This window comes from Mytilus edulis, chromosome 2 (assembly GCF_963676685.1).
Source record: "Mytilus edulis chromosome 2, xbMytEdul2.2, whole genome shotgun sequence".
Classification (NCBI taxonomy): domain Eukaryota; kingdom Metazoa; phylum Mollusca; class Bivalvia; order Mytilida; family Mytilidae; genus Mytilus; species Mytilus edulis.
In genome coordinates, this window is record NC_092345.1 from 81699658 (window position 1) to 81712764 (window position 13107).

The 13107-nt window shown below is 31.0% G+C and overlaps 1 protein-coding gene across 1 annotated transcript in view; it reads right to left on the minus strand.

Annotated features, from left to right (window-relative positions):
• Positions 1 to 268: 268 nt before the first annotated feature.
• LOC139513130 (macrophage mannose receptor 1-like) overlaps positions 269 to 13107 on the minus strand; it is a 45377-nt gene continuing 32538 nt past the window's right edge. The window contains exons 33-42 of the mRNA XM_071301356.1: positions 12281 to 12424; positions 10190 to 10312; positions 9107 to 9279; positions 8504 to 8603; positions 7296 to 7531; positions 6761 to 6923; positions 5825 to 6097; positions 2352 to 2528; positions 1319 to 1447; positions 269 to 720 (exon numbers count right to left, since the gene is read on the minus strand). Of these exons, the coding sequence (XP_071157457.1) occupies positions 497 to 720; positions 1319 to 1447; positions 2352 to 2528; positions 5825 to 6097; positions 6761 to 6923; positions 7296 to 7531; positions 8504 to 8603; positions 9107 to 9279; positions 10190 to 10312; positions 12281 to 12424 (1742 nt within the window). The 3' untranslated portion in view covers positions 269 to 496. The remainder of the gene's footprint in view (positions 721 to 1318; positions 1448 to 2351; positions 2529 to 5824; positions 6098 to 6760; positions 6924 to 7295; positions 7532 to 8503; positions 8604 to 9106; positions 9280 to 10189; positions 10313 to 12280; positions 12425 to 13107) is intronic.

Here is a 13107-nt window from a genome sequence, read left to right on the forward strand (position 1 = left end):
GATAACTATTCGTATTCAATATATGATTTACTCAATTAAATATAGAAATTACAAAAGTTTATAAAAGTCAAATACACCTGTTCGTTAAGGTTTCAAAATACAAATTTCTTCACAACTGCAATAAATAAGTGACACCGGACATATTGCAATCTGAATCCCTTGTATTTTCTGTGCTTTTTGTTTTTTTAATTGTTGTTTGCTAATGCGTAATAGGAGGATGCAAGTTTTATATTTCAATAGGTTTCAATGTGATTTTGCTAATTATGCAAAAATTTCAAATGTTTTATTGATGAAGTAAAATATACAGGATATTATCATATATTTACATTTTCGTTGTAATTTGTCTCAAGTATATTATGGGCGGTACTGAGTCTCCATTATATATTTTATTTTATGAGAAAAAAATGAATGTATTTACAACGGTTCCTTTGATATTAGCATAGATGTAATACCCATTACATCTATGATGTAAGGAATATATAATAAAAAAATGTATTTAAGTATTAACACTAGCTTCATTGTCGACAGCTTTTTGAAAATCGTCTTCTTGTTGGTCGTATAACTTATTGACCTGTCCATCACTTCTATTTCTCAAAAATGTGATCGGATTTCCTTTCTTCCAATATATAATACCAAACACTGCACCAACAGCCACTAATAGTAACACTACAATAACAATTGCAGCAATTCCTCCACTGGATAAACCACTTGTATTCTTATCTGAGGATTACAATACAAATAACAATCATCGAACATGAGAGACAATTTCGGGTGGTTTCTTTTATTTTTTCAATTTCATCATTCCCTTAACCAAATAAAATTGATGTGAAGATGTACACATATGCTTTTAGTTGCATATCCACAATGAAAAAAGATGAGAAATAATCAAGAAGAAAAATAATTAACATGTATTTTTTTCATTATGTATGTCGGCTGTTTGTTTATGCATGCCTTTTGATTATTATGAAATAAAACTCTGAGGAAATGATTGTCTATCTAACCTTTTTCGTTTGTTTTTTTGCCATGGCATTGTTAGTTTGTTTCTAACTAGATTTTGAACATCACTTTGGTATCTTTCGTCTCTCTTTTGAAACGTTAACAAATCATGTATAAATAAAAGACATTACATTAATCTGGTCGGTCTCTCATCAAACAAATATTAATTAACTGAATGTATATATAGTTTTTATAAATATACATGATCTATAACATTCTTACCTTGCAGATCATTGTCCTGTATTTGGAGCAAATACATTTTGATAGTTTTCAGATGAAAGCATAGAATTTAGCAAAATTTATTAAAATATGATCGACTTACTGTTGGTGCCACTCTGTTTTATTGGTGCCTGCGTACCAGTCCCTCCTTGTTTATAGGTTACAGGTTGTACACTTCCTGGAATCAATGGTGATTGAGTTGGTATTAACGTTGGGATTTGTGTATCTAAAACTAAAACAATATTTAAAGCTGATGAATAAAAACCATGATAAGATTTTTTATAACATTTTAAAGTATTATATGTACAAGGTGCGGGTGCGGGATTTTTCTCGCTGTGTTGAAGACATATTAGTTTCCCTCGGCTGTTTTTTACTCTTTGATCGGTTTTTTGTCTCTTTGACGCAATCCTCATTTCCATTCTCGGATATTGTAATTATTAATTCAGCAATAAACAGTAATATTATAATGAGAGCCGTGGTGTAGTGGTTAGTGCATCGTACTACTAACACAAAGGTTCCTGGTTCGATTCCCGTTTGGGATGAACATTTCAGGAACTCAATTTTCGGCTCTCCCTTGACACCATCTTCGAGTATGGTCTTGAAGAAACGATGATAGTCCGTCGGAAGGGGACGATAAATGGTTGGACCGTGTTAATAGAGAGCCATATCTCTTGCACGTTAAAGACACCCTTGTAGATTTCGAAAAAGAGTAGGCTAATGCCGCTACAAGGCAGCACTCGCACCCGCAAAGTGGAAAGGGATTAATATAAGTTGCAAAACTTGTTTCTCAATCCACTATAAATAAATATGTTTAAACTAAACTAATATTATAATGTAACTGTTCCAAAAGCATACATGTTCCGTTGCAAACGTCTGCAATGTTCTTGATAGTAACATAGTTTAGTCTTGAAGTTACACATTTGCAAACCAACTTTTGACAATTTTCAAATGGTAACTATATCATCTATTGCAAAAGTCTTAATATATAAATTTTGATGGCATTTCTTCAATCGTTACAAGTTATGATATATCTATATGAAAACTTTATTAATCAACATACTAAGAATTTATATCAAAAGGAATTGTACAATACTGACGATAAAGAAAAGATATATTTACACATTAACATAGCATACCAGCCTTTCCTTTGCAGACGAATGCTAATGGAATCGTGCAAGGTAAATCATTCCACTTTCCATCTGATCTTAACATTTCTACACATTCGTCATTTGTAGCATTCATGGGATCTGATGGTTCCCCAGGAAGCCAATTACTAAAGCTAAATGCACTATTATCTACCCATTGAAATCCACCTAATCAGAGTAATATCATATTGTAAAAATATATAATCCCAATAAGGCAACAATGAAAGTATTATTTAGGAGAAATACAAACTTGTCAAAAGCATTGACAATAAAACAAAATAATTTGAATGACATTACAACGACAATATTTGGATTTCAACTATATCTGTTTTATGTTTTCTTTTCTTTTGATTATCTTGCAGCTTGTAGAAGCCTCGGTAAAACAGCTTAGTGGCGAGTTTTCTTATTGAAACAATAACAATTCACTTGAAATCTTGTTTTTAAATTTTAGCTGCTCATTTAGGTTTCTCTCATATCTCAGTTTTTTTTTGTTTGCTATGAAATCGGTTGGTGACTGGAAAGTTCTGGAATGAAGTATGTACAACAATCTATGTTAGGTTTGCCTTTTAGCGCAAAAGAAGTCATTTAGGGTGTCTGATGATTTTTTTAACAGTAAAACAGTTATTAATATGCAGTTACTATTTGAATACTACAAGCATGTAGATCAAAAACGTCAGTGATAGAAGTCCAATGCATGGACTGACGTCAGGGATCTGTGGGTAGGTAGTGCCCGGAAACTTCTAGCATGTGTCTGGTCTATTTAAATTTTAACCAAATTACTGCTGTAAGTCACATTAACTGTTACACACAACTTATGCATCAATAACTCAAATTTGGGGAAATTGAGTTAATAATAACGAAAATATGCCTAAAAGATATTATAAACCGAGACAGCAATCTAATAGTACATTACAAATTTCTAAATATAATGAAACAACGGTGGCGGTAGGGAGGTGATGGTTAGTCTATTTGAAATCGACAACACTACTGCATTGCAAATTAATAACGTCATAGGTCACGTGCTATATGACTTCACTATTCATGCATGAGACACCTTAAGGTGCACTTGGAAAAATAGTTTTATGTGTATAAAACCAATTTATTTAAGTGAACCTATATAAATAACCCTTAAATACTAGATATATAAATACAGTACAACAGTTGATTATATGTTGTTTCTATTTAAATACTAAATACTAAATATACAAATATAACTGTAAGAAAATATTGCCTCCAAAAAATGTTGATATAGAATATTGGATTTTATATATAGAAAACATGTATGTTTTTATTAACTTAATCAATGGTAATTCTATCTTAATTATTGATATTACGTTTATTGTTATGGTCTGTTTTCTGTGGTATCCATTTGACGTGGCTCGGTATTAATGCATACCGTCAATGTGTTTGTATTATCTTTCATGTTTGCTGTTGTGTTTTGTACGTGTGACTTTTTGTGTTTCTGTTGTACATATGACGTGACTCTGTACTTTTAAAGACCCCGCCATCCGCCATTATGTTATTGTTCTAATATATGTCATTATGTTATTGTTCAGGTCATAATTTGAAAAAATTTTGAACCGCAAAATTATTTTACTAGCGTAGAGGAATTAACCATATGTGGATTCTTAATAATTCAAAAGAACGTCTTGATAATTTTATATTTATGACCATTTCTGAAATAAGTACACCACCATTCCCCATGTGATTTTTTTTATAATACTTTGAACAACATAATTATTTTATATTTCTTCCTGTGTGACTTTTACACTTTCTGACTTCAAACACGCGAAGCAATGAATGTAGTTGTTAAATTTGATAGATGCTTTTTCTGCTTCTTTGTTAAATATTTGTTTGTTTTGAGATTGTGACACAGTGATGACTGCTGTACACTATTTTGACAATTTTACCTTTTATGTCTGTTTTGTTGTTTGTTGTACAAGTGGGAAGTTTAGCGCTTTAACCCACCATTTTCTACATTTGAAAATGCCTGTACCAAGGCAGGAATATGACAGTTGTTGTCCATTCGGAGTTCAGTATTTTTTGGATTTTTCTTTTATTGTCACATAATGACTTGATCGATCTTACCAGTGTTACTTCATGTTAATAATTTGTGTTCTGTTACTGTAGTTCGGAAGTTCAGATATATAATTAGTAAGAGTAAAACAAATTAAAAGAAAACAAATTTATATTACATAGCTACTACAGTACAAGTAATCTTGATGTACAGTTCTATGAATGCATATAAAATGCATATATGTTAATCTGTATATAAACTGTACAGCTGTAAAGCTGTATATAAACTGTACATCTGTAAAGATGTATATCAACAGTACATATGTAAAGCTGTATATAAACTGTACATCAGTAAAACTATATATCAACTGTACATCTGTAAAGCTGTATATAAACTGTACATCTGTAAAACTATATATAAACTGTACATCTGTAAAACTATATATCAACTGTACATCTGTAAAGCTGTATATAAACTGTACATATGTAAAACTATATATCAACTGTACATCTGTAAAGCTGTATATAAACTGTACATCTGTAAAACTGTATATAAATTTTACATCTGTAAAGCTGTATATAAATTGTACATCTCTAAAGCTGTATATAAACTCTTCATCTGTAAAGCTGTATATAAACTGCAGTGGTAGAATCTATATGTTTAGCTTATACGCAGATTTAAAAATTTGCAGTTGATATACCTTTCTACAGAGTTGCATTTTATATACAGTTTTACAGATGTACAGTTTATATACAGCTTTACAGACGTACAGTTTATATACAGCTTTACAGAGGTACATTTGATATGCATGTTTAAAACTGTACATCAAGATTACTTATACTAAAGTAGTTGTGTACAGATCATATTTCAATTCAAAGGAAACTGTTCAATTCTCTTCAACTTCGTGTTTGATATGGTTTTCCAAATTATTTTTTTGGACCGCTTCTGATGAGTCTTAGGTAAGAATTAATAAGCCTTGTATCTCTTGACCGTCCAACATGTTTAATTCGGAAGCTGATGACGAGTTTTACATCTTAGGTCAGTGTCACTCGTTCCCGAAAGTAAAGTAGCCAAGTAATCTGCTATTATATGTTGACATGAACTCACGAACTAAAATGATACAACAAATTTTAATGGTATACCTTCTGTTCACCTAATTTTAAATCATTTTGTTTTTACCCGAGCCGTTGATAACCATATCGGTTTTCGGTACCACAACTCTTCGGAATATTTGGGTCTTCAATGCTCTACCACTTTGAATTCCATTTGGAATTTCAACTGATTTTCACCAGCATCACTGATGAGTCTAAAGTAGATCTGGTGTAAAACATTATAGTCTTGGTATCATTGGGGATGTTTGTAAGTCTTTAGTTATTCTAAAATTTGAAAATGAATATTTATATTATGTTATAAAACGTATTAATTTGTTTGAGGTAAATAAACTCACTGCTTAATCCTTTGTTTAATCCAATCCACATATTTTTTTCTGAATGGTGATTCTGCCGATTCCTGAAATTCAGCATAACATTCCATACAAAATTTAATTCTTCTGCTGACGTTATGCTAACAAGATCCATGATACGTGTTGTGCATATATATCTTGAACTCGGCCATGATTTGTAGTTGAACGGACTGAAGTAGTAGCAAAAATCACCCCACAATATGTCATCGCTATGACGACAATGTCCTTGAGGTGCTGGTGTTGTGAGGGGAGGTTGAGCTAAAAGAAAGATTAATTTTCTTATTAATAATAAATGACTAAAATATTATTAGAAACTAAATAACATTGAAATATCGAAACAGATGGCATAAATGTACAATTAAAATGCAAAGAATGGAAAAAACAATAATTTGAACAAAAAAGAATCGGGATGCAGGTAAGACATGTGTGTGTTGTGTTAACATATCTCTTAGATCTTCATGTAGCATCATTTTGAACGCTTTTGTTTTATGATATGAAGTTTAGCAAATTATTTGCTTGTCAGTATTGCCACTTGATGTAATCAGATCGAAAGACGCTACCTGGCTGACATTTATTATTTAGAAATCAGTTGGTAATACCATATGGACACTTTTTTTGTGATATCATTTATATGTATTTACTGGAGTCATCGTCTTGTCAGCGATTTGAAAATTCAACGGGAAACATCCACAAATATTCTGGTAGTTTACGTTACAATATTGATTAATCCATACGGCTATGTGTGGTGTTTTTTGATTGATTTTTTTCTTTTATTTTAGGGCATGATGGTGCATTTGTTAAACCGAAAGAAAATTTCTAATAGTTAATTCGAAAGAAAATTTCTAATAATCGCTATGAATCATTTTATTTTGATGAAATAGTAGAAGAAAATGAAATCCATTCAAATTTTAGTTTGCTTACCAGAGTTGATTTCACAGACGTAACCTGTGCTAGTAGTACAATCTGAAGCATTCCATAGACCATTTGTAGCTTTTACACATGTATCAGTTGGTGCATTACTTGGTTCCCCGAAGCCCCAATTTGTAAAAAGTGTTGGCCAACTCCTTTGCCATGAAAAACTATTCTGGATTACGAAAAACAGAAAACCTTTATTTTTGCACACCCTACGTTTATTTCTATCTAATTGTATATCAAAAGAAAATTAAAATTGACCCAAACATACATATATTACAGCTATTATGTTGTATACTATTTATTCATCAGGCAAAACTTTTTTAATCCACCATTTTCCAAAAAAGGAAATGCAAGTACCTTAAGGAATATGACAGTGTGAATTTTCTTCATGGTGTTCGATAGTATTGTTATTTTACTTTTTAGATTGGCTTTAATATCAACATTCGTTTTTTTCTCAGCCAAACACGTATCAACTTTCCATTTTCTTCAAAAAACAAATCTCATAACGAGAAAAAACATATGACATTTTAAACACATTTACCTTGTTTCTGCTGAGTCCAATCCAATAGTCTACGTCTGGTCCCATCTGAGATTCAATGTAGGAGTTCTCAAAAACAGAATTAACAGATACCAGTACCCCACCTTCCGTTATGCATGTGCTTGCAGCATTTTGCCATGTTTGGCCTGGTGTTTTGACAAACTTATAACAGCTAGTGCCACGAGAAACAAAGCCCGATTTGCATTTACCTTGAAGTATAGGAGTTGGCTGCCTGGCAACTATAATATAGAAAACCATGTTTTGACTAGAAAATCATTGATGAGCCTTATGGAGACGAAACACAAGTCTAATTCTATAAGCATGATATCTTTGATATGAATTTTAAAACATTTATAGATTAACGCTGTATTATAACATGCCATGTCATTTACTTAAAGTCAAAGATCAAATCCGAAACCACAACAAAAAAGAATATATTTACTATACCAAATAATTCTTGTAAAACATTCACGTAAGTATAATAATCTATATTTTTTAACTTGATTTTGGATAAATAAAAATTTATAAAATCATCGTAGATGCATGATTACAATTTTGTACACAGAACGTGGTGTTCGTCTACAAAATACACACCAAAGACGCTCGAATCAGAAAAATTAAAAGACCAATATAAAGTACAAAGTTGTAGAGATTTTATCTCTCTTGCAATTTGCACTGTTTATTATTTAAAGTAACCACCCATCTGAATCTTAAAACAGTTTGTATGTTTGAGATTAAAACTAGAATGTATGACAAAAGTGATGATTTCAACTTCCCAATCATCAACTTATCATTTGTGAGCAGCTATATACATTGTAAAAATCTCAATTACATATTGTGTCCTATTCCCGACTGAGACATTTTTGAGTGGGTGTGGAAATTAGTAATCTACTTATAATAAGAGACGCTTTCTCAATCAACACCTCAAGTCCCGCTTGTTTTTGGATTCGAGTGTCACTGATGAGTATTTTGTAGACGAAACGCGCGTCGACGCATATACAAAATTTAGTCATGGTATCTATGATGAGTTTATAGGAACAAATGTGAGTTTCACGGTTCTTGTTTGTAACCTTGGTTTGTCTTTTTTTTAAATGCTATCTTAAATACACTAAGAGATAAACATTTTGAAGAGATAAGCTGTTAAACTATATTGATATGCAGTTGCGATTGCTTGTTAAGATGTGTGCGCTTTTTTCTAATAAGTGAACTACCTTTTTTTGCTTCGCATATTACATTCCTATGAGTCATACATGGCTTGTCGTTCCAAGTTCCAGCAGTGCTACCTTTCACATACATTTCTACACAATTTTCCTGCAAGGAATTTTTTGAATTTGAATTGTAAACAAGCAGAAAACTAGTTGAAGTTATTCAAAATTTTGTGTATCTAGTGCTAGACAACTTTGATCTCTATTTGTACTTTTTAATTCATTTGATTCGAGCGTCACTGATGTTTACTTTACAGACTATACTCGCATCTGGAATACATAACTTTTAATAATTTTATCTATGATTTGTTTATTTAATATATTTCTCCTTTTACGACATTTATTTTCTAAAAAGTAAAACTGCAATGTATAGCGCAAAATTGTCATTTTTTTATTTATCTATATCATATTAATACAAATAATTTAAAAAAAAAAGTGTAATATAAAATGGTAGCAATTTAAGTTTACTTTTTTTACAATTTCAACATCATCAATAAAGAGCGCCATTATTATTTTTGTTTTAAATTAAAACTACTAAGATATTCAAAAAAAAAAAATATACCTTACAGAACATGGTAAAAGCTAAATATGATAAACTTAAATATTTACCCCTTTAGATGGATCATTACGAAACCTCCAATCCCCGTTTGGCTCACCTCCATTCCAGTTGGTATAAGTTGTTTGAGAATTGTCTTGCCATATAAAATGTCTGAATTCTTTTCTACTATTGAATCCTATCCAAACATTTTCTGTAAGTCCTTCCACTAGTGAGGTTAAAAAAGCTAGAATTGCAAATTGTTATAATTGATTACATATTTTTGCTACATATAGAAACATGTATTTGGATAACAGTCGACTATCTATTCTATGTGTGTTTCATAAAGTATTCACACTTTATGATTATGTGATGTGTGGTTGGACTTGATAGGTGTTTGTATGTCCACTGCTCCTTTTTAATCTCAGTCAGTAAACAAGTAAATTGAACATGAAATAACATGCAATAAAAATAAACACAAGTATAATGTTAATTAACAATATCAAACAGCGAAAACAAATGTCATCCCTGACTGAAATTAAACTAAAATACCTAAATATGTTGATAATTTATAATGCTGTCCTCCATTCTTATATCGATGGTTGTACTTCACTTCAACGGCACTCATAGTTTATAACGAAATATTAAAGTGCAATGCCAAGCCAAAACCTTAAAACATCAAGCCACAATCACAAGAATTGTCTGGTCTTATTTTAAACTATAAATAATCCAATTGTCTCCCCAAATAGGCAAGACACAGTGATGAAAAAATAAGGTTATTATTATCACTGAAATCAATACCTTCATCGAGTGTTGTTGGAATGTCTGAGCAATGGTATTTTTAAAAATGTGATTCGTTATTTCGGTGTTAAATATAACTAAAGTTATGTTTTTATATCACTATAAGTGTTGTGAATAGACATATTGTAACTGAAAAACTACTACTCATACAAACATTACATTAACCATAATATTGAATAATGCTGCATAGATCTTTTTGAACCTTTTCAGAAAGCATTTACCATTGGCATGAAATTTGTTAATATACTGATGAAACGGAGCATGACAAATAATTCATTGTTTTTATTCGGCTACATGGAGGGGTCTTTTCATTGTATATATTTCAACAATATAATCAGTCATTGTTGTTATTTTACCTTGCTCGACGTCATTGCTGATGGCAGCAAGTTGAAATCCAGTACCAAAGGTGGCACAGTATTGTAGTGCTTGGTCCCAAGTTTTTAGTGGTAAGCCTTTGCTGACGTAGAAGCATTTATTGCCTTAAAGAAATATCGAAATATCAGTTAAAACATTTCTGCTATCTATCTATGAAAGTCAACCGTATTGTTGTATTGTGTCCCATTGAAACATACCAGTATGTATACCGGTATTTATACTATATACAAAAACACTGGTTTTACACCAGTAATTTTTTGGGCCCTTTATAGCTTGCTTTTTGGTGTGAGCCTAGGCTCCGCGTTGAAGACCGTACCATAACCTATAATGGTTTACTTTTATAAATTGTGACTTGGGTGGGTGTCGTCTCATTGGCCATCATACCACATCTTCCTAAATTCATTAATAATTGAATGTATATATTTGTAGCGTTGTAATTTGGAAATACTAGTTCGTGTATTATTCCCTGGATTCAGATTTGTATTATCAATATACGATACTCTAGTTATACAGTGTAACTGACAATATTTCCACATTTTTGTTTTTGAGATCATTTTCTTGACATCTATCATAGTAAGGGAGAAATTTAAAAAAAAAAAGTCAGAAAAATTAGATCACAAGTTGACAAACCCAAAAGTATCGATCTATTCATTTTTGAAGTAATTACCAACTACAATGTACAATATTAGTTACACAGTGTTCAATTGTCCTAATACGAGAATTTATCGGGTCAATAAAATTCATATTGGGTGAGGCAAAGCCAAACCTTATATGAATTTTATTGACCCGATAAAGTCCGTATTAGGACAATTGATCACTGTGTAACGAATTTGTCCTGATTTTGTTATTATAACATATTATTTTATTCAAATCCAATATCAACCGAACATATTTTAGATATTTAATCTAAAACTGTGAAAAATTATAAATATTAGGGCTATTAAGCAACTCAATTTTATTTTTGTTTCATTATTTTTGTTTATTAGGTGAATGGCATAATGGAGATAATTCTGAATGACGTAATAAATAAGGGAGATAATTCCAATTGACGTAATAAAAAATGTACTGAAATTTATTAGGACAATATCAGCCAATCAAACTGCGAGAAAGTCCTCGAAATCAGGATATATTTTTTTTCTTTTTGGTAGTTATTTTAAAACTGTAATAACAACAACAAATACCACCAAAATATGTTGTAATTGTATTCGGTATTTGACTTATAGAAGGGGATTTCGTCTTTAAGGGCATACGATACAGTTTTGATCCCGTATTTACATTTTGATAAAAATTTCCATATGGACTATTATGTAATAAAAAATATACCTTCATGTGCTAATTTTTGAGTAAAATGAAGTCAAAATTTTGTATATCTGCTCAAAATTCGGTTTGTGTCCGTATTTTCCCTTTCGAAAGGAAGACATAAGTTTTTTTTGTTTTACAAGATAAACACAAATTGTGTTTTGTTAAATACTTTGTAATTTCTGTATATTTTATAAGTATCCTAAAAAATTATACATTTTTTTATGTAGAAATGACTCATATTTATCAAATGTTCATGAATGTAGAAAAAAAAACCATAATTTTTTACTGTATAATTATATCAAATTTAAAAACATTGCACTCTTTACGTTTTTGTGAAAAATGGCACACATAAGCTTCTCGTGTAATCAAACACAATGGCATTTTAAAAAAGAGGGGTCCATGACTTTAGCAACGTCATTACCTCGCTGGAACTGTATCGTATGCCCTTAAGTAGGTTTTCCATATAAATAAAAAAAAATCTAAGTGGAGATGAATCGATATTTGTCAGAAATGTGATACAGATCTCTCCAAATAATACTGATGTTTACATCTAATGCCAGGTTAACGGTTTATGCTCCTTTAGCGTTTAAATTAATGTAAAATGCTATACAATACCAGTAACCATACCCTTTAAATACTGCTTGTCAAGAACATCAGGTATTTTCGTAACAACTTTTTTCGCTTATGGTTGTAGTTTCGTATAATTGCTTTTTAATTGTGAAAACGAATATCCCAATTTACATCAGCTGATTGCATTTAGAACTAATTACCGTAAGGTGACGGGACAAATGCTGTGTTAGAGCATCCACCTTTGATTGGCACAAGAGGTTTTGGAGTAATTGTTCCTGTCCCATGGTACGGCTTCTTACAAACAAACCCAAATCTGTTATTGCAGTTATCATCTTTCCAGTATCCTGCATATAAAATTGGATGGAATAGGTATGTTAAAAAAAATTCGACACCAGTGTCATTAATTCACATACATGCCATCAACCGTAATACTCCCTCTTCATTGTTATTATAACAACTACAACTAATATTTGCAAACAGGTTTTGATTTTTTAATCATATATACCACTTTGCCTCATATTCTTATTCAGAAAAAAAATTACACATCCAATTAAATGGGCATTTAAAAAGTCAGAATGTACATATGTTCAAACTCTTTTATTTTTTGTAGTAACAAACAAAAGGACTATGTCAATTGGACATGCTTTGATACTATAAATTCTGCCCTTAAATTTTTACTTGATAACATTTTTGGTTGCTTTTGGAGATTCCGTATATATCGTCAAGTTATCAGAATTCCAATGGGGACTAACTGTGCACCACTTATTGCGGACCTGTTTTTGTATTGTAATGAGTTACAATTTATGACTAAAATCAGCAAGGCCCCATCGAAACAACATCTGATAAAAAAAATTAACAATATTTTTAGATAGTATTTGGATGATATATGGACTTTCAATAATGACGACTTCAGTATGCATACTAGATGAATATATCTTGTTGAACTTACTTTGAATAAAGCTAATACTAGCAATGACCAATACCCTTTCCTCGATCTTGATATCTATATCATTAACGGGAAGCTTGA